The sequence below is a fragment of the Berghia stephanieae genome, chromosome 6 (assembly GCF_034508935.2).
Source record: "Berghia stephanieae isolate SIO BIC M18660-M18661 chromosome 6, UCSD_Bste_1.3, whole genome shotgun sequence".
NCBI classification, from domain to species: Eukaryota; Metazoa; Mollusca; class Gastropoda; order Nudibranchia; family Aeolidiidae; genus Berghia; species Berghia stephanieae.
The window spans coordinates 31,904,958-31,931,782 of NC_088365.1; the positions used below are offsets into that span (position 1 = coordinate 31,904,958).

Genomic DNA, 26,825 nt, shown 5'->3' on the forward strand with positions numbered 1-26,825 from the left:
TTGAATTTGTCATTTACATTTGTTCATCTTTGCCTCACAGTCACTGATCTCTATTTCCTCTTTATTTATTTTTTTTTTTTTTTGGGGGGGGGGGGGGGGGGGGGGGGGGGGGGGGCACTTCTCACCATTAATTTCTTATTGCCATAAGAAATCCAGAGTAATTATATGCCTGGAAAAAAAAAAGGGGGGGGGGGGGGCTTGGACGGTTTTTTCCTCATTCAGTTCCCCACACAGACTTGGGTCCTGTATTCTCTATGGTTCCCCAACCTAACCAAAGTCTCATTCCGTCTTTGTATCTTCTATGCTATTGGGCCAGTACACTGTTGGTCTCAAAGTACAGCAACCTCCAGGTCAATGTAAAACATAAGTTGATTGATTGTCAGCAGGTGGGGCTCACTTGTTTGTCCATTACTCGTTGCGTACACTAATTCCTTTGTCAGTTTGGAGTTTCTTTCATAGATGTCTCAGATCAACCCTGGAGTATTTCTCAGGTAGGATATGGATCACCTTATCATGGATCTGGATCTAAGTGCATGCATGAACAGTCTATTTTTAGATCTAGCTGCTTGGAAGCTTTCAGGATAAAGATTATTAATTTGAAAAAAGCCATTGGTTTTTAGGAGTGGTATGCGCATTTGTGAGCTCTTGCAAGATTGTGTTGTCATGTTGGTAATTGGGGGAGACTCTGCTTTTAAGAATTGTGCAGCCTTTTTTTTTTGGACATATGTGACCCGCTGTATCAATGTGGTATTATGTTGAGATGGACCAGACATGAAAAGTTGAGTTGAAAGAAAGTCTAAATAATCAGAATTACCAACATTTAAGTATTTTGTAGTGTTAGGAACTGCAGTGAGTCTTTTCAAAGAAAGCATGTATTTCAAGTAAATTTTTATAATTTAGATTTAAAATCCAATGTTCAGGCTGATGATACGATATAGATCAGACCAGTGCCTATAAAGAATGAAATAATGGAGAGACCAATGGATTTTACAGTTAAACCCTCACTCTGCCTCCTGTTATAATACAGTAAAAACCAGTTAAACCAAAAGTGTCTTAACCAACAAGAAATCAAAATTTTAAAAAAAATTCCTTTTTGTTTCTGTTAACCAAGTATCGATAAACCGGAAGCCACAATGCTCAAACTATCTTTAAACCCAAAAGAAATTGTGGAATAACTGAATAACCTAAGAAAAAAATTGTTGATAATTGAACAAAATTCCCGTTACAACTGTTACCCAATGCGCCCTCTTGTATCCATTCAACACCTTCACACACCTCTGCTGAAACCCTCTCCACTTCGCCACCAACCCCCCTATCCCACACTAATCCACAAAGCCTTATTCATCTGTCACCTCTCTACTTCCCCATGACTTTCCCCTCCGAACCAATGCCACACCAATTGCTCCAGTCAATTCTAACTTGATGGTGAGAACATGATGTGCTAGTTGAGAGCAGTAATGTTGTAACTCTATAAAGATGACGTTGCTCTCTTTGGCACCTACTACCACAACGCTCGTTTGTGTGCACATATACATACACACAACCCTCATCACCAATATGACAACATACTTAGATTGTATTAGATTAAACTATTTGTCCCAAAAAGAGGCGTTAAATATGATTTTGATACGGGTCTAAAATTTATTCTATTTTATATTTTAGGGGCTTTTGGCGCTAGCAACTCATTTAAGTAATTTCTGCGCCAGTAAAAATTAGGGTGATGGGATAGTCAAAAGATTTTAATCAAGCTAACAAGAAAAATATGAGACAAAGGAGATATATATAGATTCAACATAGATCAGAGGTGTACACAACAGCAATTTATTCCTGTTTAATCTGAAACCTAAAAGTTTCATCCTTCACTTTTAAAATGTTTACAAAATGCACATTATTTTAAATATCATAACGAAATGCAGGGGTGATTTTAAAGGGGAAATAATAATCGTCTCTCACAAAAATACAAATCATCTGTTTCTAGGCCTACTGTTTCCCTTTCAGCAAGACGGGGCAGATTTAAGCAAAAGTGATCATATTCTAGAACAAGGATCCTCAGCCACGTGGAAAGGACAAATGATTTACGAAGATAGAAGATGATGTATTCAAAACAAAAATATAACACCGCACAACTGAGGGATGATTTACAAGGAAAAAAATATCATTTCCTAAAACATTTGTTTCCTTTTGTTTTTGTTTTTAAGGGTTTTACGGCGCTTGCAACACATTAAGGTCATATCAGCGCCAGTAAAAAGGAAGAAAGTGGGAAAGTAAAAAGTTCTAGAATTACAATTAAAGCACAAAAGAAAAGGTAAGACAAAGGGGAACTGGTTCAAATAGGGAACAGATGTAGATTCCAAGAGCACACCGTCAAAGTACTTAGTTTGAGATCACCTAAAAGTCTCATCTAGACAAGCACAGGTCCCAACTAAGAGGAATACACTCAAATGTTTACCAATCATATAATATAATATGTAAACTAAACATAATACAATGCATAACAGAGAGATGATTTACAAGGAAAAAAATATCATCTCCCATAACTATAACTATACATTCGACAGTTTCCCTCCCAGCCAAGGAACTCCGGCAAGGATCAGGACAAAACTAAGTAATCTCATTCCAAGACAATGACAGGTAACAATTGGAAAACGGGTATGGGGGGTTAGAAGACACAGCATGTACCTCCCTGCCCATTATGGAAGGTCAGGATCCCCACCCAGTTTGTTTCCTTCTCAGTCAACCTTCGACCAAGACAAAACAAGTAATCTCATTTCAAGACAAAGAAAAAGCAACCTGGAAAAGGAAATTAGATACAGGGGGATAGAAAAAAACACCAAGTCTGACCTCCCAGGCCAATATGAAAGGTCAAAAGACCCCACCTAGTTATTGTAAACAAGACCTATTACATTAAATAATTCATGAAAATGTGGTACTATAATCTGAAAATAAAACGAAAACAAAATACCAAGTGATTTTTCTCAACAGATTTAATTGGAATCTTTACTATAGTAGACATTTAATGCATAAGCATACAGGATTTAACAGTTTGATGAAATCAATACAATGTGTTAAAAATGTCGTTCTAGAAATAAAAGAGATACAAATTAATCCATTAACTCAATCAGATCAGTAAAATGGATATGGATAGGCTTATGACACTAATTATACATTAATTCATTTCTTGCAGTACACAATAATATCTAATACAACACCACCAAACAATCCAGAAATATCATCCATGCCAAAATCAGCATTTTTTAAAATGATTATTGTGAACATCGGCCTACTTATATTTATGTTGAAATATGGTCTAGCAAAAACCTTTCGTATGAACAACTGAAAGTCATAAATCCATCTCTTAAATTGATAAGGATTGTGACATAAAGGTTGATACAATGCAATGAATAGATCCCATATTTTTAATGATTTATATATTGATGTTGCGGGGGGGGGGGGGGGGGTATCTCTCACAAAGTCCATTTTATTAATTCCTACTGCAAAATGCACCATGCCAAATGTATTCCAGAATAAGAACACAAACCTAAATGGAAAAGATGCATGAAATAAGAGGATAGGTGAGATGGCAATGCTGTAGACCAATGTAGGTTACACCGGTCTAAAGATGGCTGACACTCCTCCATCCTAAAGGGAAATCCACCCACTGCTGTATCCACCTGAGCACAATCTTGAAGTATCTATCGGTTAGTTGTTGGGAATTTAATGGCAACGCGACGCGTTTGGCTCCATGAAATAGAGGACTTTTGACTGTTTGATTTTCTGTCACAAATGTCAACCAGTTACCTAGCTCATGTGCCAAAATTGAAATATAGTTTTTGTGTTATGATAATAACTCTATGTGGCCTTCTTTGAATGGATGATTTTTCTGTAATGTTACGCATTCAACACTCGTACGTATAATATCTTGGCTATATAAAACCATTATCTTTCTCTCCTCATTCTGTAAATGTCAGTATATTTATTAAAAAATTGATATTCTGCAAACGAGTTTTGATATTAAAATGATCATGATCAATGAATTAAATGTGCTAAAATACAAGAAAGTATAGTAAACAATAACTTATTATTATTATTATTATTATTATTATTATTATTATTATTATTATTATTATTATTATTATCATTATTAATAATAATATTATTATTATTACTATTGTCGTTCTTATTATTATTGTTACTATTATTATTAACATTATTATTATTATTATAATTATTATTATTATTATTATTATGATGATTATTTCTATTTTATTAATTTTTTATTTGTTTGTTTGTTTTTAAGGGTTTTACGGCACTGGCAACACATTAAGGTCATATCAGCGCCAGTAAAAAGGAAGAAAATGGGATAGTAAAAAGTTATAGAATTACAATTAAAGCGCCCCAAGAGAAAGTAAGACAAAGGGGAACTGGGAACAAATAGGGATCAGATGTATATTCCAAGAGCATACCACCCATGTACTTAGACTGAGATCACCTCTCAGTCTCATCCGGACACAAACACAAAATCCAACAAAGAGGAACACAATGCTTACATTATACAAAAATAACAAATATAATAATACATAACGGAGAGATGATTTACAAGGAAAAAAATATCATCTCCAAAACAATAACTATGCATTTGACTGTTTCCCTCCCAGCCAGGGCCAGAACAAAACCAAGTAATCTCATTCCAAGACAAAGACAGAAAGCATGTTGCAAAACAAACATAGGGAGATAGAAGACACAGTATGTACCTCCCTGCCCACTATGGGAGATCAGGAACCCCACCCAGTATTACGTTTTTAGAAGACAATAATAATAATAATGTTTTTAGTTGGTTTTTTTTTTTTTTGGTTTTTAAAGGTTTTACGGCGCTTGCAACACATTTAGGTTATATCAGCACAAGTAAAAGGAAGAAAATTGGATAGTAAAAACATTACTAGATGTACAATTAAAAGGACTTCAGGAAAAAATAAGACAAAGGTGAATGGTACAAACAGGGGACAGATATAGATTCCAAGAGCATACTATCAGTGTACTTTGAGATTACCTAAATGTTTCACCTAGACACCAGCACAAGATACCACTAAGTGCTATACACTCAAATGTTAACAAATCATATGTTAAAAATAACTGTACATAACAGAGAGATAAGTTAAGTACAAGGGAAAAAATGTAATCTCCCAAAACCATAACTAAACATTCAACTGTTTCCCTCCAAGCCAAGGAATCTGGCCAGGGTCAGGACAAAACTTAGTACTCAAACACAAAAGCAATTGGTAAACAGATACAGGGGCGTAGAAGACACAGCAAGTGCCTCCCTGCCCATTATGAGAGATCGGGAACCCCACCAATAATAATAATAATATTATAATAATAATAATAATAATAATAATAATAATAATAATAATAATAATAATAATAATAATATTTAAGTAGACAGTGATCTAATCAATCAAGGTGAGTTAATATTGATTTGAAATAAATTCAAGTATAATTGTTTATATTTATGAAAATCGTTACTCCGCAACATTTGGTGTATTTAAAATTTTTCATATTATTATATTAAACTGGTGTAGTGGACTTCAATGTATGAAAACAGTTAATGACAACGAAATACATTTTATTTTTAAAAAACATAAAAGGTCCATGGTTAATCTTTTCATTTATTATTTGTTTGTTTTGTTTTGATTTTTTTTTTTGGTTATATGGTACTTGCGGCACCCAAAGGTCATTTCAAGTCTAGTATTAAGAAAGCTAATGGGAAAATTAGAATTTGAGAAGATTATAGGTCTGAACAAAGTACATATTTCATTAATTCATAAATTGACATCTTCAAAGCTTGATTTGAAATTCATAATAATTATGGCAGAGTTATTTGTTTGTTATTAAGATTTTTGCGGTGCATGTATCACATTTAGGTCATATCAGCGCCAGTAGAAAAAAGAAAATGGAATCGTCAAAAAATTCTCGATTTACAATAAAAACACCCAAGAAAAGGGGGAATTGATTCAAAAGGTCGAATAGGGGACAGATTTAGATTCCAAGAACACACCATCAATGTACTTAGTTTGAAATCCCACTAAGAAGAGGAATACACTCAAATGTTTACAGAATATATCCCCCCCCCCCCCCCATCCTCTTCACAGATCTAGATTTTAATGATCACTTAATGTGTTGCAAACACAGTGGACATGTGTCAAGAAACAACAGATTATTGATTGTATGCTGATCTTTCACAATTCTTCCAAAATATTTCAGTGTTTTTTTGTTTTTTCTTTTGTTTAATGTCTTTCTTTACTTGGTTACTGTAAAATATATTTTGTAAATATTTTAATATTAAAACCAAGAACGGGAGACAAAGGGTTTCAAGGAAAATTTTCCACTATCCGGAAAATTCAGATGAGCAGTTTTCCCAGCTCACCACACATCTATCAATGCATACAGTTTTTAAAGTGCATGAAGATTCGACCTTTGACAATACAAAGATTGAACTCATAGGTTTCATTAAATGAAGTTTTAGAAAATATGCAGAATATGTCTCTTCCAAAATAAAACCATTTTAATAAATACACATAGATGCATTTCTTGAACAGAAAATAAATGATTAAAACGTTTGATTGAAATCAAGATTTTTTATTTATTACGATAGACTCAGATGAAGAAGAGAAATACACAGTTCCAGGGATGGAATACAAGTCTTACGCAATCAATGGGTGGATGAGTATGGTATGCATGACTCCTTTGTGTTTCTCCATCTACCTCTCTCTCTCTCTCTCTCTCTCTCTCTCTCTCTCTCTCTCTCTCTCTCTCTCTCTCTCTCTCTCTCTCTCTCTCTCTCTCTCATTCACACACACACAAACACATGCAATCACTTTCCTATTCCTCTTCAGAAATACAAGCAAATGCAGGAGAGTGTAAATATCATTATTCAGGCTTTGGTGTACAAAGCTTGATATTAGGAATTATCGATGGCTTAATTTTTCAGTCATTCTTAAAAGTTTTTAAAATTATCAAAAGAAAAAGAAATAATATACAAACCTTTAAAAAAAATTAAATAAGAATGTTCCACATAGTATGATACAGACTTATACAACCTAAAAATGATTATAAAAGTTTATGTATGTACAAATAAAATGTACTGAAATGTTACACATACACGTGCACACACATACAGTTTCTTCTATTCTTAGCTTCAACCATTCTTTATACAATCATACGAGTACAACATAATACTAAGGTAAATGATATTCATTTATAAAAATTGTGCTTGACATATAAAAGTAATTGTACAATCTGTCATTAACACACTCGTATATATTCCTGGCATCCCAAATCCACTTCTTCCACAATATGCTTTGTATGATTTTAGAGGATGATATAAAATGTAATAGCTACAACAGCAAATGACAATTTGACAATGATGATGGAAGCTGATGAATGGAATAAATTCCACACTCAATATTATGATACTACAATGACATAAAGCTAGCTTTAATTGTTTTCAGTTGCTGAGTTGGGATTTAAAGGATCTCGATTTAAGTCTGAAAATTCAAGATTTGGCGCAATAAAGTAAAATTGGGTAACTTTGAACTTTTAGCTCAGACAGGCAACATTGTTTTCATACTCATTTGTTCATGAATACCAACACTGAGAACAAACCTAGCAACTTTTTAAAAGTTGTTTTTTTTTTTGTTTTTTTTTAACTTCTGATTGAGGAAAGCAAATAAAATTACAGAAAACAAGTCAGAACAAAAACAATTCAGAGATAATAGATTTTTTTCGTCTGTGGAAAGAAATGAACCGTTTTATTATACACGTGGATTCTTTTTCACTTGAATTTAATGTTCTATTCAAATGATAATTTCTTTTTGTCTTTTATATCTTGTAGTATCAAATTGATCATGGCTTCAACTCCAGCAGCAGATTAAAGGTTCTTCAGTGAAGAACTTGCATGAAATAAAAAATATGGTCGAGCATGAAGATCTAATAGATAAATCAAATATTATGATTCAACATAAAGAAGGTCTAATAGATAAACCAAACACTATGAGCCATTCGTCATAGCAACCCTGATTATATAGCCCTAATATATATATATAATATATCATCATTATTAATGTTCGTTTTAGTTTGCTTATTTTTTGTTTTGTTTTGTTTTTTGTTCGGTTTTTTTTTTTTGCTTCTGTTTATTTCGTCCGATTTATCTTCTTTTTATTAACGATCTAACACAATTCATACATCTATAACCAATCTTTAATTATTTTATTTTTTAATAAAAAAAAAAATAGTTTGATAAAAAAGCAGAAAAGAAAAAAAATTAATTTGAAATCACTGGGCTTGGTTTTATTTAGCATAGTTTATAATAACTCAAATCTTGCCTTGGGATAAAAGACAACTTGTCATAGGCAGGATGATGAAAACAATACTAAAGATCAAAGGAATACTAGTAACCCTGTAAGTAATGGCTTGACAATGACAATGAAGGAACTGGCAATAATGGTGATGATGGAGATGATGATAACAACTCTCTTTATTGAAATGAAAACTTATTTATACCAAGTTATATTATGTGAAAACAAGCGTATACTCTCTAAAATAAGCATGCCGAGTTAACAGATCTAACCAACTACAGAAGAAAATAGAGGGGAGGGGGAGAATGTTAGGGTCTATGCTAGTCTATTGGTTGATATGATGACCCTTATATATCAGTCAACGTGTTCCACAAGTTATTTCAACTGATAGTCCAGCTAACCTGATAAATGTATATTCAAAAATAAATAAATAAATTCCCTTCATTCATCCCCAAGGGGAAATTTTTCTTTAGGATTCATTTTAAGAAAATTAGAATAAACCAGGTGCCAGTCACAGTGAAAGTGAGCTAGTGCAGGGTGACTTATAATTTTTGCCAATCAGTTGATAATTGTGGACCCAACCTCTTTTAAATCAAGCGCAGTAACAGCAATGCAATGTAAGCTTCAAATAAATGTCAGTCGCTTCATGATCACTGCTCTATAAGTGAAAAAAAAAAGGTGAAGATTAAAGTAAAGGATCGACCAATTTCAATTAAAACCGGAACCCCCGAAAAATTCCATAAGAATTATAAAAATCATCTTCAACATCATTATTAACCAATAAATAAGACTTAAAACAAAGTATTTGGTGCTTTGTGATAAGATGATAAAACCAAAGTAGATCCTAAGTGGATGGCTAAAGCAGAGACATCGGTCACTAAAGGGAGGTTCCCGGATTCTTCCCTTCCTTCATTCTCTTTTTCAACAAGGCATTGTTGGATTGTTGCAGGTTTTTGATGGTTAGGGCTTGGTCATAATCCACTCTCATCGTTGCCAATGCATTTGTCATTTCCTCCTGAAAATATAAAATTTAAGGATGAAGTTAAACCAGAAGATGGTGCATTAGTTAAATTGATAGAGCACTCTACACACATTTAAGTAGACCTGGTTTGACAGCAAAAAATTTTATTTTTCTGAGTTGTTACACTTTGTCCAATAGGTAGTTACAGTGCACTCTGGATACGTCGACCTTGCTTAAGTCAATTTTTACCCAAGTCAATTTTTTTTCTTGGTCTCTCCCCCTTCTTCCTATATAACACTAGTGTAAAAAAAAAAAAAAATCCACATAAGTCGATGTCACTCGAGTCGATGTTCTTATCACACATAACCACAATAAAATCACAAATAAACAAATATTTCCACTGGTTAAAAAAGTTGCAAGTAAGAATTTTCATTGGTTAAGAATATCCGCGAACGATTGGCGCACTCCGATGTGATTTAGGTGCTTTGCCTGGTGTCCGTGCTCAATGTACATAAGTAGCATCCAATAGCTTTGATTTATCCATCTCACATTTTACATCGTCGCAACTTCAAATTCAAGATTAAAAAAAAAAAATTTTGTTCTAATCCCAGGCCCTAAGACCCTCTTAATTAGTATCAATTTTATCAAGACTCCAAGTCAAGTCTACAACTACAATGACAAACCTATCGCTGAAAGATCCAGTTGATTAATGCAGTTGAAAAGTCTGAGGAAATTGGCATACCAGTCATTTCTGTTTCGACGATTTACAAGAAGCATGATCTTAACTTTGAGGCCCCTACCCTTTTCGCGGAATAATTCCACTTAGTTGGTCTACATTCCCCATTCAAGGCAAACATTCCACTTTTCAGCTTACCAATCCAGGACATTTAAAAAAAAAATTTTTTAATCTCTAGTAAAAATTTTAAAAAGTGAGCTATGGCATCAGCATCTCCTTTGGTCAATCAACACACATTGTGTGTGTCTGATTAGTCCCTTCAAATTGTGTGCAGTTGATGTCAAATAATAATAATATAATTTAGTGAGGGGGTTGACCAAAGTATTATTATTATGTTGACTCAAATATGTGAGGTCAATGACCTAGCCTAGGTAATATCATATGTTGGCTCCAATCGGTAGTATTTTTTTGTACAGTCAGGTTCTTTCCCTTTTTAATTTTAGCCCTGTGTATTTGTGCTCCAGCGATCTCTGTGTGTATGTGTGTGTGTGTCGCACTTGCGTTTGTTTAATTAAGTGTGTGTTTGGGAGGGGGGGGTCCTGACAAGATTAAATCCACCCATTCAATGCTCTGCTCTGAGATTGCAAAGGCCTGTGTCCTCTATTATTATTTGACCCCCTTTTAGTCTTTAAACAATCTGCACATTTTTACACATTTTATATTGTATCATTTGTGTACTTTTGGATTGTCTATTACATTTTCTGTTGTTAAAGCATGTCAATAGTCAATAACAGTAAGTTGATTCCACTTTTTGATCTCAAATACCGCTTTTTATGTATTCTGATTTCTCTTTGGGGCTATTGCGGGTAGGAGCCTGTGATGACCACTACAGGGACCTCTACTTCTATGGTCAATTTGATGCGACCAAGCAACATCAGCGGAAAGCGCGACATGAAGGGTCATACTTATTCTAGATGGGCTTGTTTTATTTACACACATTAATATTATTTGCTCATTTGGTTACACTCCGGTTAAGTTGATTTTCGGTTAAGTCGATTTTATTTTCAGTTCCCCTGGACATCGTCTTATCCGGAGTCGACTGTATTGGGATTTCAGTTTGATCTAGAAGAAAGCGTTTTGCCATAGACCAACACCTCAAACAAAGGTTAGAAAAGCAATTGTTACTGTCAGTTTGACACTACAGAAACTGGCAAAACTTTGTCTCAATGGGTTTTTATGACATTCTTCATGTGGTATACATCAATGCATTAAAACTATTATGAGAAAGTAAAAAAAAAAAATGTTTTTAAATGAAAACCAAAGGAAGGAATGGGAAGTTATGAAAATGTTGGAGATAAAAATAAATAAGATAATAAATAAACTTGTCTTTATCTTTATAAAGAGCCTTTTATATATTATCTTATCTATTTTAAGGGTCTATCCCAAGGTATCCCAGTGGTAGAGCAGCACCACATGGAGAGCTGGGTGAGGTGTCATATTCAAGGCTACACAGCACAGTTGGGGAATCAAACTTGGTACCTTTTGGGTACACAACAAAGACCGGATTGCTGTTATATAAATGCTATGACATGGCAAAATTCTAACCTGAACATCCATCCAAACATCCTCTTCCTCCTTCAAGACTTGTGCTGACATCAGAGGTGTCTGGGGTACCATGGTGTTGTCAGAGACCCACTTGTTCTGCATGACCTCTGCGATATTCAACCTCTTGTCAGGGTCCGTCCTCAACAACCCTCGAATTAAGTCTTTGGCTGAGAAAAAAATGATTGATGTTTATGGAAATTAATTTCACCATATGAGAACTCTCAGTTTTTGTCTAATTCAACAGATTTGTTTCTTTTTGCATTTTTCCCCCCAATGCATAAGATTTGGCAAGTTTCAAACAGCAAAAACTAGATGTAATCCACAGATAAAATTATGTCTTATTTAAGCAATAAGACAGCTGATCACAATATAATATCAAATGTCTCTCTCCACAAAAAAAAAAAAAGGAACAAAATGTCACATTGAGCAAATGTCTAGAAGTCAGGTGAAATCTGTTTGACAGGTTTTTGAGAAGAAGCATATAAAATCGTACCCCGTGTGGTGTCCGGGGCCCCTCAACTGAGAGGGTCAAGAATAGCCCAACGCCAAGCCAGCGTGTCGTAAAAGGCGACTAATGGTGTGTGATTCCCCCATCTTTGAGTCACCTGGTCCTCCAGGTTGGGGGGTGGCAAAGGGTTAACACCCCTTTCCGTTAAACTCAAACTGTTACAGAAACACAGACAGACAAACTAAATCCTTTTTTTAGCTTGGGCGACCGAAGAGTTTCTGGAATTACAGAATTTATGAAGGACAACAGACAAAGCCGAAAGGACTCTGCTGACCCGATGACGTCTTCGCCAAACAAGCAGCTTCGAATTGCGTCGTGGAACGTTCGCACCATGTATGAAGCAGGAAAAAGCTCTCAAGTTGTGACTGAGATGAGAAGATACAGGCTGCATATACTTGGAGTAAGCGAAACCCACTGGATACAATCCGGACAGAAACACCTCAAGTCTGGGGAGAAGATTTTATATTCAGGGAGAGGGGACGGGATTCATACACAGGGAGTAGGAATAATTCTAAGCAAGTTTGCCCAGAAGTCACTGAGAGGATGGGAACAATGCGGAGAAAGGATCATCATGGCGTCCTTTACAACACGGAGTAAGAAGATCAGCATGAACATTGTACAGATCTATGCCCCAACAAATGATGCAACAGATGAGGACAAAGATACATTTTATGGTCTGCTACAACAAGTCATTGACAAGTTGCCAAGGAAAGACATCAACATATTGATGGGAGATGCTAATGCAAAAGTGGGACAGGATAACGTAGGCTATGAAGGTATCATGGGACGTCATGGCATGGGAGAAATGAATGATAATGGAGAGAGATTTGCAAATTTCTGTGCATTCAACAGTTTGGTGATTGGAGGATCAGTGTTCCCCCATAAGAGGATCCACAAAGCAACTTGGGTCTCACCAGATGGTGTGACAGAGAATCAGATTGATCATTTTTGTATCTCTCGTAGATTCAGACGTTCATTGGAAGATGTGACAGTACGGAGAGGGGCAGATGTTGGATCAGACCACCACCTGCTATTGGCAAAGCTTAAGCTCCGACTCAGAAAACACGGGGCCAGATCACATACAAGAAGAAAATTCGAGGTGAATGCACTTGATGGGGAAAAGAATGAGGAATTCAAACTACAATTGAGTAATAGATTCCAACGTCTTACTGAGCTCGAGGAGGACATAGATGTAGAGCCACATTGGGCAAAGATCAAGGAAGTCTACATAACAACTTGCCACGAGGTATTGGGGGTAAAGAAATCGGAACATAAAGAATGGATAAGTCCAACCACCTTGGACCTTATTGAAAAGAGGAGAACAAGGAAGGAACAAGTGAATGCAAGCCGAACAAGGGCTTCAAGACTGGATGCACAAGAGCAGTATCGAGCCATAGCTAAGGAAGTCAAAAGATCTGTGAAGAAAGACAAGGAAGCATTCATGAACAGACTTGCAGAGAAAGCAGAAGCAGCAGCGACTGGAGGACACATGAGGATCCTTTATCAAACTACCAAGACACTTGCTGGAAAATATGGGAAACCAGAGGTACCAGTCAAAGACAAAGATGGGAAAACTATTTTTGGAAAAGAGGCTCAATCTGAACGATGGAGGGAACATTTCAACTGCCTTCTGAACAGACCACCACCAGACAACCAGCCAGAAATTTTGCCTGCAAGGAATGAGCTACCAATTAGCTGTGATCCACCATCGATAGCAGAGATTGTGGGTGCCATCAACAAGATGAAAAGGGGGAAAGCTGCTGGACCAGACCAGATTCCACCGGAGGCTCTAAAAGTTGATGCGAATAGAAATGCTGAGGCCCTGCACCCACTATTTGAGAGAATCTGGAATGACGGGATATTCCCAAAGGATTGGAAGGAAGGACATCTTATCAAGCTTCCAAAGAAAGGGGACCTCAGTAATTGTAATAATTATCGAGGCATCACTCTTCTTTCTATCCCAGGAAAGGTTTTCAACCGTATTATTTTAGAGAGAATTAAGAATGCAACAGATGCTAAACTGCGGGACGAACAGGCAGGTTTTCGGAAAAACCGTTCAACCACCGACCAGATTGCCTCTCTGCGAGTCATAGTAGAACAGTCTATAGAATGGAACTCTCCTCTTATTGTCAACTTTCTGGATTACGAGAAGGCTTTCGACAGTATTGACAGAGCAACATTGTGGAAAATTCTGGCACATTATGGACTCCCTGAAAAGATAGTAAACCTCATTAAGGAAATGTATGAAGGATCAAGTTGCAGGGTTGTACATGAAGATCAGCTTACTGACAGCTTTGAAATTAAGACTGGTGTCAAGCAGGGATGCTTGCTCTCACCATTCCTGTTCATCCTTGCCATTGATTGGCTAATGAAGGAAACCTCCAAAGGGAGAAGAAATGGGATACAGTGGACCCCCTGGACACAGTTGGATGATCTGGATTTTGCAGATGATCTGGCTCTTTTGTCCCACACCCAGGACCAGATGCAAGCAAAAACCACAATTATAAACAGCCTCTCGGAATCAATTGGTCTAAGAATTCACCCTGCAAAGTCAAAGGTCTTGAGGATAGGTACGCGTCAAAGGGAGCAGATCAAAGTAAAAGATCAGGAACTCGAAGATATAGACACTTTCTGCTATCTCGGAAGTATAATTGACAAGGATGGAGGCACGGAAGCAGAGGTGAAAGCACGAATAGGAAAGGCACAGGCTGCATTCACATCTTTGAACAGAGTTTGGAGAACTAAAGATATCTCCCTTCAGCTAAAGCTAAGACCTTTCAACTCAAACGTGAAGTCTGTCCTACTGTATGGATGTGAAACTTGGAACGCATCACAGGCATGTATAAGGAGGGTACAGATTTTCGTAAACAGGTGCATGCGTAAGCTACTCAGAATAAAATGGATGGATAGAATAAAAAATGAAGAAGTATGGAAAAGAACACAGCAGAAACCAGTGGGAGAGGATATAGGAAGAAGACGATGGAGGTGGATTGGACACACGCTTAGAAAGAATGACTCAACTATAACAAAGAAAGTATTGGACTGGAACCCTCAGGGCAGAAGATCAAGGGGAAGGCCACGAGGAACATGGAGAAGAATTAAAGAAGCTGATATACAGAGAAGTGGTAAGACCTGGAATGAGATAAAAAAGTTGGCTCAGGATAGAGAAGGATGGAAACTGTTTGTCTGTGGCCTATACCCTGACCCAGGGTGAAAAAGGCAATGATGATGATGATGATATAAAATCGTAGTGTTTTTATGCACCTCAGTTGACGGTGTATCTTAACGGATCGTTTTTATACACTTCCCTCACGCATGCGCATCCCGCCCAATTTCATCAGCGATATTGTGTTTCTGTATTTGGACATGGCGAAAGTTATATTGTGACATCTGTAGGATGTTTTTGTTAATAAATTTATATAAAAATAATAATTTTTAAAAGCGAAATATAAAACCAGAAAATAGAAGTTGCATTGAAGGTAAAATAATGTTTTAGAAAGACCTTATTAAATGTGATGAAGTCAGGTGGCTCCATAGCGCAGTGGACAAGCTGTCAGACTCTAACCTTGAAAGTACTGGGTTCGATTCCCATTGTAGACATTTAAAAAAAAAATTTTTTAATTGAGAAAGACATCATTTTTGTTTGTTTTTTTTCTCTTTTTTTTCAAAAACTTTTTATCATGATTTTAAAAAACTTCGATTTTAATTTTCTAAAATTATTTATTTATTTGAGATCAATATTTGTGTGCCATGTTTCTTTTTACTTTTTAAATTTTGTTATTATTCTTTAATTTATTATCATTGTATAAATGTATGGTAATCACTAAGCAGCGTACTAAACTACAATCTAAAACTATTTAAACCTCATGGAACAGCAACATTTTCATTAATTTACCATCACCGCCAACGGAGGTGCATAAAAACGGTGCGTCTTTGTACACCTCCAACGGATGTGCATAAAAATGCCACCATATAAAATATATGTAAACAGAGCAATGTACTCTTATTTTTCCCCAACAATCTTCTGGCAATACATCTAAGTCACTTCTCAAAATCCTTTCTAACAATTGAGTCATGGAAAGCAGGATATACTTTTGATTCAAGATACTAAACCTCATCCACAACTAACAAACCTAAAATCTGCATTTTTTTAAAAACAAAAATGAATATAACAGCTTCAAAAAAAAAAGAACAAAATACCAGATATGAAAAGTTTTGGCTCAAAACCCATCTCCAGCCAATAACAAAAGCAACAGAAACATCAAAACATTACTTAAAATCCAGACAGATGGCAAAATATTTTTGGACATTGCAAGATTGAAGTAGCCAAAATGACATACTAAAACTTTTTGGCAGTTTGTCTAGATTTTAAGTGATACATTAAATGTTTTTATTGTTTTTGTTATTGCCTGAGGAAGTTTTTTGATTCTAAAACATTCCGTGTTTGGTATTTTATATTTGTTCATTTTCAAAGCTATTATATTCATTTTTGTTGATTACTTGTTACAGTCCACAGTTTCTAATAGCTTAGTATCATGTTGACATTGTCTTTGTTAAAATCTAAATTTCAAGAATACAAATAGATGTTAAAAACAGAGACATTTGTCATTTTCCTCATAAAGACTGGTAAATAAATTTGAAAGAGGTGGGGAAAAGTCCAAATTCAGGCATTAAAAAAAGGAAAAAATATATAAATATAAGTTAAATCTGAATTCAAAGTTCACCAAATATTACTCCACCTTGTAATAGCCAACTGCATGTGACAATTGATTGCTCTCGTATATAGAATTTTTTACATTAAAACCACCCCTCTAATACTCCACTTATTATTCTAACTATACATCCCCTCTAACACTCCACTTATTATTCTAACTATACATGAGTACCTTTTATCTTTAATCATATTGTCTTACAATGGAGACCTTCTACAGATACACACCCCAATGCTAATAATACGATAATATATCTTACGAATGTAGTATATAAACATTCATACAGATCGCCCTACAAAAAATGATTTAATATCGTTGTCCATCCGGACAGCATGTCTCTGCCTTTAAATTAATTGACATTGAACTATGAATGCTGTTTGTTATTTGTCTCTGATTCCAGTGCAGGATATTAGAGGCTAGTTATTATACAGGGACCATTGAACAACAAATTATTCTGTAAGAGTGACAGTGAACTTACTCAAGAACATAAAAATGTCTTCCTACCTTCAGGACTGACAACACCCCAGTCGGCATTGGGAAAGTCATACTGTCCATTGCGTATTCTTTTCTTCATACCGGGTGAGATGGCTGCACCGTGATTGCTGTAAAAGGGAGGATAACCACACAATCTGGGTGGGGGGAAAAAAGGATTAAATCATCATGAACACGACCAAAGAACAGTCTTTCAGGAAGAAATAAGGAAGTTAATGGTAGATACAAACAACTCTACAATAGTACAACTTGGATTCAAATCAGACATTCATTATAATTGAACATATAGAGTTTGATGTTCACCAATTGTGGCTGGCACAACAATAACAAATAAGTATAATCATTTCTCAAACATTTGTGCAAAGTTAACTATCTTAGAATAAATGAGGTGGAGTTTGCCACCTATTTGACTGATGTGAGACATTAAGTGTATTTCATCTTCATTAACATCATCTCCGAGATACTCTTTTTGAAACTTCCCCCATGTTCATGAAATGTTGATCATTATGACAATGCAAATTTTTATTGTCATATGGAATGAATTGACTTTATTGTTAGTGAGTGTAATTTCTTCATTGTTGTAAAAGATGCAATTGTTTATTTTTACATAAAACTTTAAACAGAAAAATAAAAGCCTCATTTTATTATTTCTAACAATTACCCACAGAAAGGACAGGGGGGTGGGGCAGGGCAAAAAAACTGAAAGGTAAAAAAAAAAGCACAAGAAAATGAGCAAGAACAAAATATAAAGAGGAGTATAATTTTTTTTAAAAAGGATAAACAAACTCACAAGATATACATAATGACTCCTAGGGACCACATATCACAAGATTTATCGTATTTTTCAGGACCCAAAACTTCTGGGGCTGTGGAAATATAATGATAAAAATTAGAAATCTCAAGTACTACGAAACACGATTTTAAAAAATTTTATCTGAAATTTAATAAAATTGATATCTAAATTTAGTTTGGGCATTTTGGTATTTGGTCTGAAAACTAGAAGACAACCAAAGCATATTGATCATTCATGAGGACCATATGAGTTTATTAGAACTGAATTGTCTAAATTATATATAGAGTAAAGAGAACAATATTTCAAAGGAAAGGTACATACATATCTGTTGCCAATATACAGGCCTAAAATCAGTGATGATAATATAATGGCAATTTGTCAAAAAGGAGGAAACTGCATCGGTCCATCAGACAAACTCAAACAAAATCATACTACGAACAATAAAAATTATTACTTCATGTAAAATATAAAGAGACACATCTTTCCTCTTGGGATTTTACCAGTACAACTGCTCTACAATGACATGGTTGGGACTAGAAAAAATGTTTGTTATAGAGAGTTGTCATTACAACGGAGCAACTAAATAAGGGAGGGGGGGGTGAAGAATAAAATATCAAGAATGCAACGGTATGAGGTGTGGACCACTGAAATCATCAATCTTACTTGAAGACCAGCATTCATTTGCAGTTGCTGATAATTTCTCTGTGGTTCAAACACATGCTGTTTGACTTTCTCATCTTTTTGATGATCATGAAAAAGCTATTATGGAGAATCGTTAACTTAGCAGTAATGTCCTTCTTCAGCAAGAAGCTGAAACTTAACATCAATAGCCAGCAATTTTCTTTCTTTTAAACTGAATACCATTGGTCGACAAATCAACAGTTTTCATTGGCTATGACTGCAGGGTTTCATTGGTGGAAAAGCAAGCGATCTAATTGAGCCAAAATTTTCCTCTCAACTGCCAATTTGAATTTGATAATTACTGCCATATCCACGTGGCTATGGAGAGAAAGATAAAGAGAGTAAATGTGACACATATATAAGGGAACAACACAAAACAAAACATATGAGTCACATTTACTCCCTTTATCTTTCTCTCCATCTTATTGGCTCATTCAGGCACCTCTAGTTTTTGTTTTTTCCACGTCGCTATACAGGGTCTTGAATACAATGCATGTCAATATGATTAGTTTTAGATAACATAATGATGTAAAGGGGAAAAATTGGTACTTGGGCACCATGTCACTATTATCATTACAATGGATGTCTTTATGCAGGCTGCACTGTGTTATCATTTTTGATTTTTGGAAAAAGTTTTGTGACTATTTTGTTCTTTTTTTTAAGCTAATTTTTATTCCCTACTTTTGACAATCCACATCTTATAGCAGCTTAGTATTCAATTTACCTACCAACATAGTATGGCGTGTAACAAGGTGTCTGAAGAGTTTTGTGTATTCCAATTTCCTTGGCAAAACCAAAATCTGTCAATTTTAAAACAGCTCCCTCTGATTTGTTGGTGTATAACAAATTTTCCGGCTGAAAAAAAAAGAGAAATTCTATATCAATTCGAAAGGAATATTAAGGAAAAGAAAGAGCAACCGATGTGTGTGTGAGTGTATGCGAGTATGAAACAGGGAAAATGGAAGAAAGAGAGGGAGAGATAATTTTGATGGGTTTTATTGTTTTGTTTGCCACATTATCAATTTTGCTATTTAAATTTGGTTAAATAGAACATAGAGGAATAACTCAGAATTTCACCTTTAAAAAGAGTGTATCACAATTTTATTCTTATAAGAGCCAGGTTTGAATTTATGAAGTATGAAGTCCATAAGCCACACGACCCTGCCTTCTGACCTACCTTCAAGTCCCTGTGTGCCATGTTCATGGAATGGAGATGGTATATTGCTTTTGCTATGTCACGAATAATGGAAGCTGCCTCTGAAATTATTCAAAAAACAATAAAAATCAGTTAAACTTATAGAAATATGTACCATGTGACCCAGACCACCTAAATCTGGTTATAAGTCAGGTAGAATCAAAGACTTTAAAATTCTGAGAAAATATTAGATTATGACCCCTTTGATTTAAATCTTATATCAAATAGAACAAATGTAGTTGTCTGAAGTCTGAAACAGCAAAATAGAAATAAAAAATATCTATTTTCTTGGACTCTTGGCTGATTTGCAACAGCAATGTTAACGAAAACAAAACAGAAAACTTTTTTAAAAAGAAAAGAAAGAAAAAAAAAAAAAACAACAAGCAATAAAGACAATGGTATCAACTTTATTTTCTTTTACCTTCTACTGATCAGATCTGTCATAAGGTAAAAAGAGACAAGAAAGAAAAGACAAAAAAAAAACCTGATTAAATTGAAGCCAAAACCACGAAAGAAATCATAATCAAGACCATTTTACAAAACCACAAACTGGGCATTATGAATAAAATCATTAATGCAAGTATAAATATGATCTATAAAAATCTACAACAAAAATATGCTAGCATTAATAATTTCATGTAAATCCAGAAAATGGTTCGAAAAATATCAGTGATCTCTCAAAGTCCTTCAGCATGAAGTCCATTAACCAATCTGATGATTGATAGTAGTGCATGGCCCTGGCCCACAAGTTGACCAAATCTCAACAAAACAATTTTTTTTAGACACAACACTTCTATTTTCCTTTTTTTTTTATAACAAGTCTTGCAGCTTTTAAACTTGACAACTCAAAAGAGCGCTCGTCTCCTCTCCACAACAGATGTAGAGTATTGATGATTAATCAGTTTTAAAAGCAATGAAAACATTTCAACATATCTTTTCAAACAATAAGGAATGGGATGAGATGGGTCTGAATCTGAATGAGAAAAGATCTGCAAAGGATCATATTTTTAGATTAATCTTAAAAAGAGCAATGCCTGTAAAAGTATTAAATAATCTATTTATTTACATGATAATATTTATCTACATCAATGAAGCCAAATGTCACTAAAGCCTCAGTGACATCAGTGTAGTTATATTACTTTCTTATTAAAATTAAATTTATTACAACAAAAATTCCACACCTCTTTCTGTAAATGCTGAATCTGCTCTTTCCTGAATTCGCGTAAAAAGTTCTCCTCCCTCCATACTGGAAAAAAAAAATGAATGAATGAATTGTTTTATGATCACATAAAAATAAAACAGAAAAGCTCTTTGAACTTAAAATCATAAGGAGAACTAAAAGTAATGGCTGATTTAATGATTAAAACAAATTGCTAAGTATCTATTTCAAATGATTTACTATTTCTCACAAACTTACATCAACAGTGAAACTGTGAGAAATTATTTTAACATATACCAACATGTGAAATTGCTCATATCTAAGTTTAGTGGGACATGCCAGAATGAAAGAAAAAAGAATTGAAGTGTCAGTTGATGAGCCATTTTTATGCATGACCCACCGCATCAATCTGGTATTATATCGGAATGAATTAGATAAAATTAAAATTTAGTCAAAATGACCAGAATCAGTAAATTTCAGCTTTTTGAAGTTTAAGAAAGACTTTAATTAATTTTAATTTAACCAAATCTTTACACGTTATGCTAAGCATTGAATTTATAAGCATAAGGTTCACCCTGATATAATGCTGTTTTGAGACAATCAGTCACGTATGTCTTGACACATGTCCCGTCTAAATAATTTGTTTATCTTTCATGAATTTCAGGGGTCCCGACAGCTCAGTTGGTAGAGCACTCGCTTCACACACAAAGGGACGAGATTGATCCCGGGAGCAGTCGATATTTTTTTCCTGATCTCCTGTCTACCCAGTAGTGAATGGGTAGCTCGGTCTGTGAGATCTGGCAGAAAGTACTTTGCAATAGACTAGCGTCTTATTCGAAGGATAGCAACCAATTGCTTCTAGATCAAACTGAAATCCCAATAACTACCTGGTGGACAAAGTGTAACAACTCAGAAAAATAAACAAACATTTTTGAGGTCAAACCAGGTCTACTTAAATGTGTGTAGAGTGCTCTATCAATTTAACGAATGCACCATCTTCTGGTTTAACTTCGTCCTTAAATTTGATACTTTCAGGAGGAAATGACAAATGTATTGGCAACGATGAGAGTGGATTATGACCAAGCCCTAACCATTAAAACCTGCAACAATCCAACAATGCCTTGTTGAAGAAGAGAATGAAGGAAGGGAAGAATCCGGGAACCTCTCTTTAGTGACCGATGTCTCTGCTTTAGCCATCCACTTAGGATCTACTTTGGTTTTATCATCTTATCACAAAGCACCAAATACTTTGTTTCAAGTCTTATTTATTGGTTAATAATGATGTTGAAGATGATTTTTTCGGGGTTTCCGGTTTTAATTGAAATTGGTCGATCCTTTACTTTAATCTTCACCTTTTTTTCACAGCGCAACACAACTTTCTCTGCTTTCTTTTCTCTCTTTGATCAGTTTAGTTCGTCAAAACCGCGAAACCATTCATGGATACCGTGAAAAAATAACCAAGGTAAAGAAGGACATAATTTGGGAATTCTGTCCTTGTTTGTCGAACCTTTGTATTTGTCGAATGCGTGTTGCACTGTAGCATCTATGTCCTTGTAAATACAATCTAAATATCTAAAATAGAAAATTGAAAATAATGCATTAAAAAGCTTGTTAGGGGTTGGGATTTTTTTTGGCAAGGGGGGGGGGGGGGGGGGGGGGTTTACTTTGATTACAGATTATTTTTCTTTGGGTATTCATTTTTTTATAAATACTTTTTGCTTAATAGACAGTCTGGTATTTACTTTAAAAACATTTTTTATCTTATACAGAATTGATACTGACCATTCCATGACGACCAATAGGCATTTCTGACCAGAATAGTTGTTTTCATATATATCATGGATTTTGACAATATGCTCACAGCCCTGACATGCCCTCACATGTAGTTCAACCTCCCTTCTGGCCTTGGGCACATCTTTCAACACCTTAAGAGGATGAAATAATACCGTATAAAATGAAATAAACAATGGTTTTTATCTTGTATTTAGACCTGTAAAATGAGCTCTATAAAAATTGACTGAAACTCTTCGTAATTCGTCGTAGCGGAAAAATCCAAAGAAGAATCTAAATGAAAGGTAAACAACAAGCTCCCTTGAGAAAAACAATGGCAGAAAACTAATCTGCGCGGGAATTAATTAGGCTACTTAACATTGTTCCTTATAGTTAGGTACCCAATCAGTGAACTAGAAACGGTCAACCAGTTTGTTTACAATGTGAGGCAATCGAGATTTACTGTAGCAATCCCTAACTTTCGATTTGAAGGTGTCTACATAACGCACTTCCGGCTTTCGCATTTTACTTTTTTCATACTTTTACTTCCATCTAGTTACATGTGGTCAATTTTGGCTTAGACGAAACAGTGAAATTTATTGCTGAGCGGCTCAGTTAAAATTGGCTACCATTGGGATCACGACAGGCTAGGAAAGTGAAAAAATAATTTTACGAAGGCTGTGTGAAAATACACTAGGATGTGTTCAGACACTGCAATTCTAAAAAGTGTCGCTTAGCCTTGGCAATCCTATATCTATCGTTAATATAAACGGCCCATGAGCTATGCGTAGCGCTGTGGAACATTCCTAATTACTTTACGGTCATTCGACTATGATTCATGAATTTTCTTTCATTTCTTTCTTTCCTTTTTTAAAATATTTGAATTTGACGAATTACCTGATTTCAGTTAATTAACTGAGAATTTACAGGTCTATGTATTTTAATGTTTTCTTTGTTCTGCGATATCCTGCACTGTTTCATACACATCTTTCTCAGGTTCTACTCCCTTTTGAATTTATTCTAGACACTCTTCTCTAGAGTCTTTAAGTTTAAAGACTAGATAAAAGTGGGAATGATGATGGTGATGATGATGATGTGGCGGTTGTGGTAGTAATAGTGGTTGTAATGATGTTGCCCTGGTGGTTGCAGTAGTTGCAATAGTGGTGATGATGATTTGGTGGTGATGGTTGTTGTAGTGGTAGAGTGATGATGATGATGGGGTGGTGGTGGTCATGGTTGTAGTAGTGGCAGTGATGATGATTTGATGGTCGTTGTAGTAGGAAGTAGTGATGATGATGTGGTGATGGTGGTAAAAGTCGTTGTGGTTGTGATAATGTGGTGGTGGTTGCAGTAATTGTGGCGATGATGATGTGATGGTGGCGGTTGTATTAGTTGTGGTAGTGATGATTGTTTTTTTTTTGTTTTTAAGGGTTTTACGGCGCTTGCAACACATTTAGGTTATATCAGCGATGATGGTGTGGTACTGGTTGCAGTTGTGGTAGAGATGACGATGTGGTAGTGGTGGTTGCAGTAGTAGTATTAGTGAAGATGATGTGGTGGTGGTGGTATTAGTAAGTAGTTGTTGTTAACGTGATGATTATGTGATGGTAGTAGTTATCGTAGTAATGGTGACGATATGGTGATGGTGGTAGTTGCAGCAATGATGCTAATAAGGATTATGTGGTGGTGCTGGTAATAGTAGTAGTGGTAATAGTGGTAATGATGTTGATGTGGTGTTAGTGGTTGTAATAGCAGTGGTAGTGATATTATGTGGTGGGTGTATTCGAGGTGATGACATAATGGTGGTGATTGTGGTGATGATAATATGTTGATCATTGTAGTAGTGGTGGTAGTGATGATAACAATGATGTGGTGGTCGTTGCAGTGGTGGTGGTAGTGATGACGATGATGAAGTTAGTGGGAGTTTTGGCAGTGAAGATAATTGTGATGACACTTGAAATGGTAGAGGCTATCCTAGGAACCATTTATGGCCTCACTGGAATTTGACGGAAGTTGCCCACAACCCAGAATTTTTTGCCCCACACCAATTTTTTTTCTATAGAGTTTTGGCATCTCTACATGAACATAAAAGTCACAGTTGCTGCCAATTTTCTTGATAAATTTTAGCCATCGCATTTGGGTTTCATATGATAATCATGTTTTTATTCACATGAACCTTAAAAAAGAAAAGTTCCTTACAGATTATTACTATTATGACAAAATATATCGAGAGTTGACCTAACCACCCCTATATATTAAAATTACAAGTAGCAATAGACAATTAGAGACTCGTCCTGACATTTTCAAATGAAGTCAGTCAATCAGATTACAGTGGGGAGGTCTTCTGAAAGTTCCTAGTGCTCAGGGAAACAACTCAAATATTCCCTCAACTAACCCTAAGAAAAATATAACCTAGTACCTTTAACTAACCCTAATAGGAAAAACAAACACCCTAGCACCTTTACTGAGAATTATAACACTAATAGAAAAAAATCCTCCAATCTCGAGCTAACCCTAAAAGAAAAAAAAAAAAGCTAGAAGTGCTTTGCACTACCTTTCACAAATTAAAATGGCGGCCGAGAATCAAAACAATGGAAAATTAGGAAAGTTTGTTCTAGAGTTTTTATGATGACAAATTGAATAAATAAACGTCTGACAAAAGGTCCGTGGTGAAAATACAAATTGAAATAAATGCTAGCGCTAGGAGCTTTCGGAATGGAAGGTCTCCCTTACACTGTAAGTTACAGTGAGTGTTAAAGTAAAAGTATTCTGAAAATATCAATCAAGGAAATAATTTGCATATTTTTTATCAAATTCCTCTTGAGTCTGAGCTCTTTTTGTATAAATAAAATTAAATAATTTGGTTGTTTTGGGATCTATTTTGGAACAGATATGAGAATGAAGAAAATTCTAAAAATGAAAATTTTAATGTTACAAATTATTTCACACATAACTTTTGAAATTCATTCAGGATTACCAAGTTAGGAATGCTTCTTTGGAGAAAACAGAGATGCACCTTTCAATTTAAGTTTAGGATTTAAGTTTAAAAGTAAGTTTGTTATGGCTATGGCAAGTTAGTTATGGTTAAAGCAGATCAACGATATTCGTTAGCTTTTTTGAGGTGAGGGACTAATACTTATCTAGATAATGTTGCACAAAGTGAAGTAGCCGGGCGGAAAATAACCCTTTTATCTTATTCTCCGCCGGGCTTATCCTAGGGTCTTGTGACCCCCGGTCGTGTCAAAGGTCACATCCGGTCGACCGTGGCGCCAACTGCGAAGCCATGATTGTTTTGTTTGATTGTCAATGATTGTGACTCTTGATTTCCAAGCACTTTTTCATCTTATCAACAATTGCAAAAATGCAGTTAACCAATTGCAGACTGAGACTGATACCATTTTTATTCGTCAGGATTCTGTAGAGGTAAGAATTTGACTTTTCTTCTTTTTGTTTTTGTTTTTAACAAGGCTCGGACTCAGGACAGTGAAGTGTATATCGAGCAATGCCGATGGCGATATAAGTATGAGGAGATAGATGAATGAATGAGAATGTAATTGTATTGTAATAACAACACGCATTGCCGACTGTCACGTGTGCCATGTGTTCTGCATTCCAATGTGATCTTTATGGATTAATCCTTCGTTGATTTTACTTCTAATACTGTGTAACTGTGTGCATTGTAACTGTAACAACTGGGCAGTTTTCAGCAGCAGTGGAAGCGGTGACACAATTTTTAGAACTTTGGAATGAAATTGAGATGCCTCATGATGATGATAATGACAATGATATATAAGATATACAGTACTGTAATGAAAAACGATATCATTTTAACCATTACTTTTTTAACAAATGTATTTATTTATTTATTATTATTATTATTATTATTATTATTATTATTATTATTATTATTATTATTATTATT

General features: G+C 35.1%; 1 protein-coding gene across 1 annotated transcript in view; it reads right to left on the reverse strand.

Annotated features, from left to right (window-relative positions):
* Positions 1–6,740: 6,740 nt before the first annotated feature.
* The window catches only part of LOC144974862 (MAP kinase-activated protein kinase 2-like), a 30,764-nt gene continuing 10,679 nt past the window's right edge, over positions 6,741–26,825 (reverse strand). Inside the window, exons 2-9 of the mRNA XM_078918235.1 lie at positions 22,916–23,058; positions 21,156–21,220; positions 19,957–20,036; positions 19,508–19,634; positions 18,096–18,171; positions 17,318–17,442; positions 11,594–11,760; positions 6,741–9,366 (exon numbers count right to left, since the gene is read on the reverse strand). Of these exons, the coding sequence (XP_078774361.1) occupies positions 9,229–9,366; positions 11,594–11,760; positions 17,318–17,442; positions 18,096–18,171; positions 19,508–19,634; positions 19,957–20,036; positions 21,156–21,220; positions 22,916–23,058 (921 nt within the window). The 3' untranslated portion in view covers positions 6,741–9,228. The remainder of the gene's footprint in view (positions 9,367–11,593; positions 11,761–17,317; positions 17,443–18,095; positions 18,172–19,507; positions 19,635–19,956; positions 20,037–21,155; positions 21,221–22,915; positions 23,059–26,825) is intronic.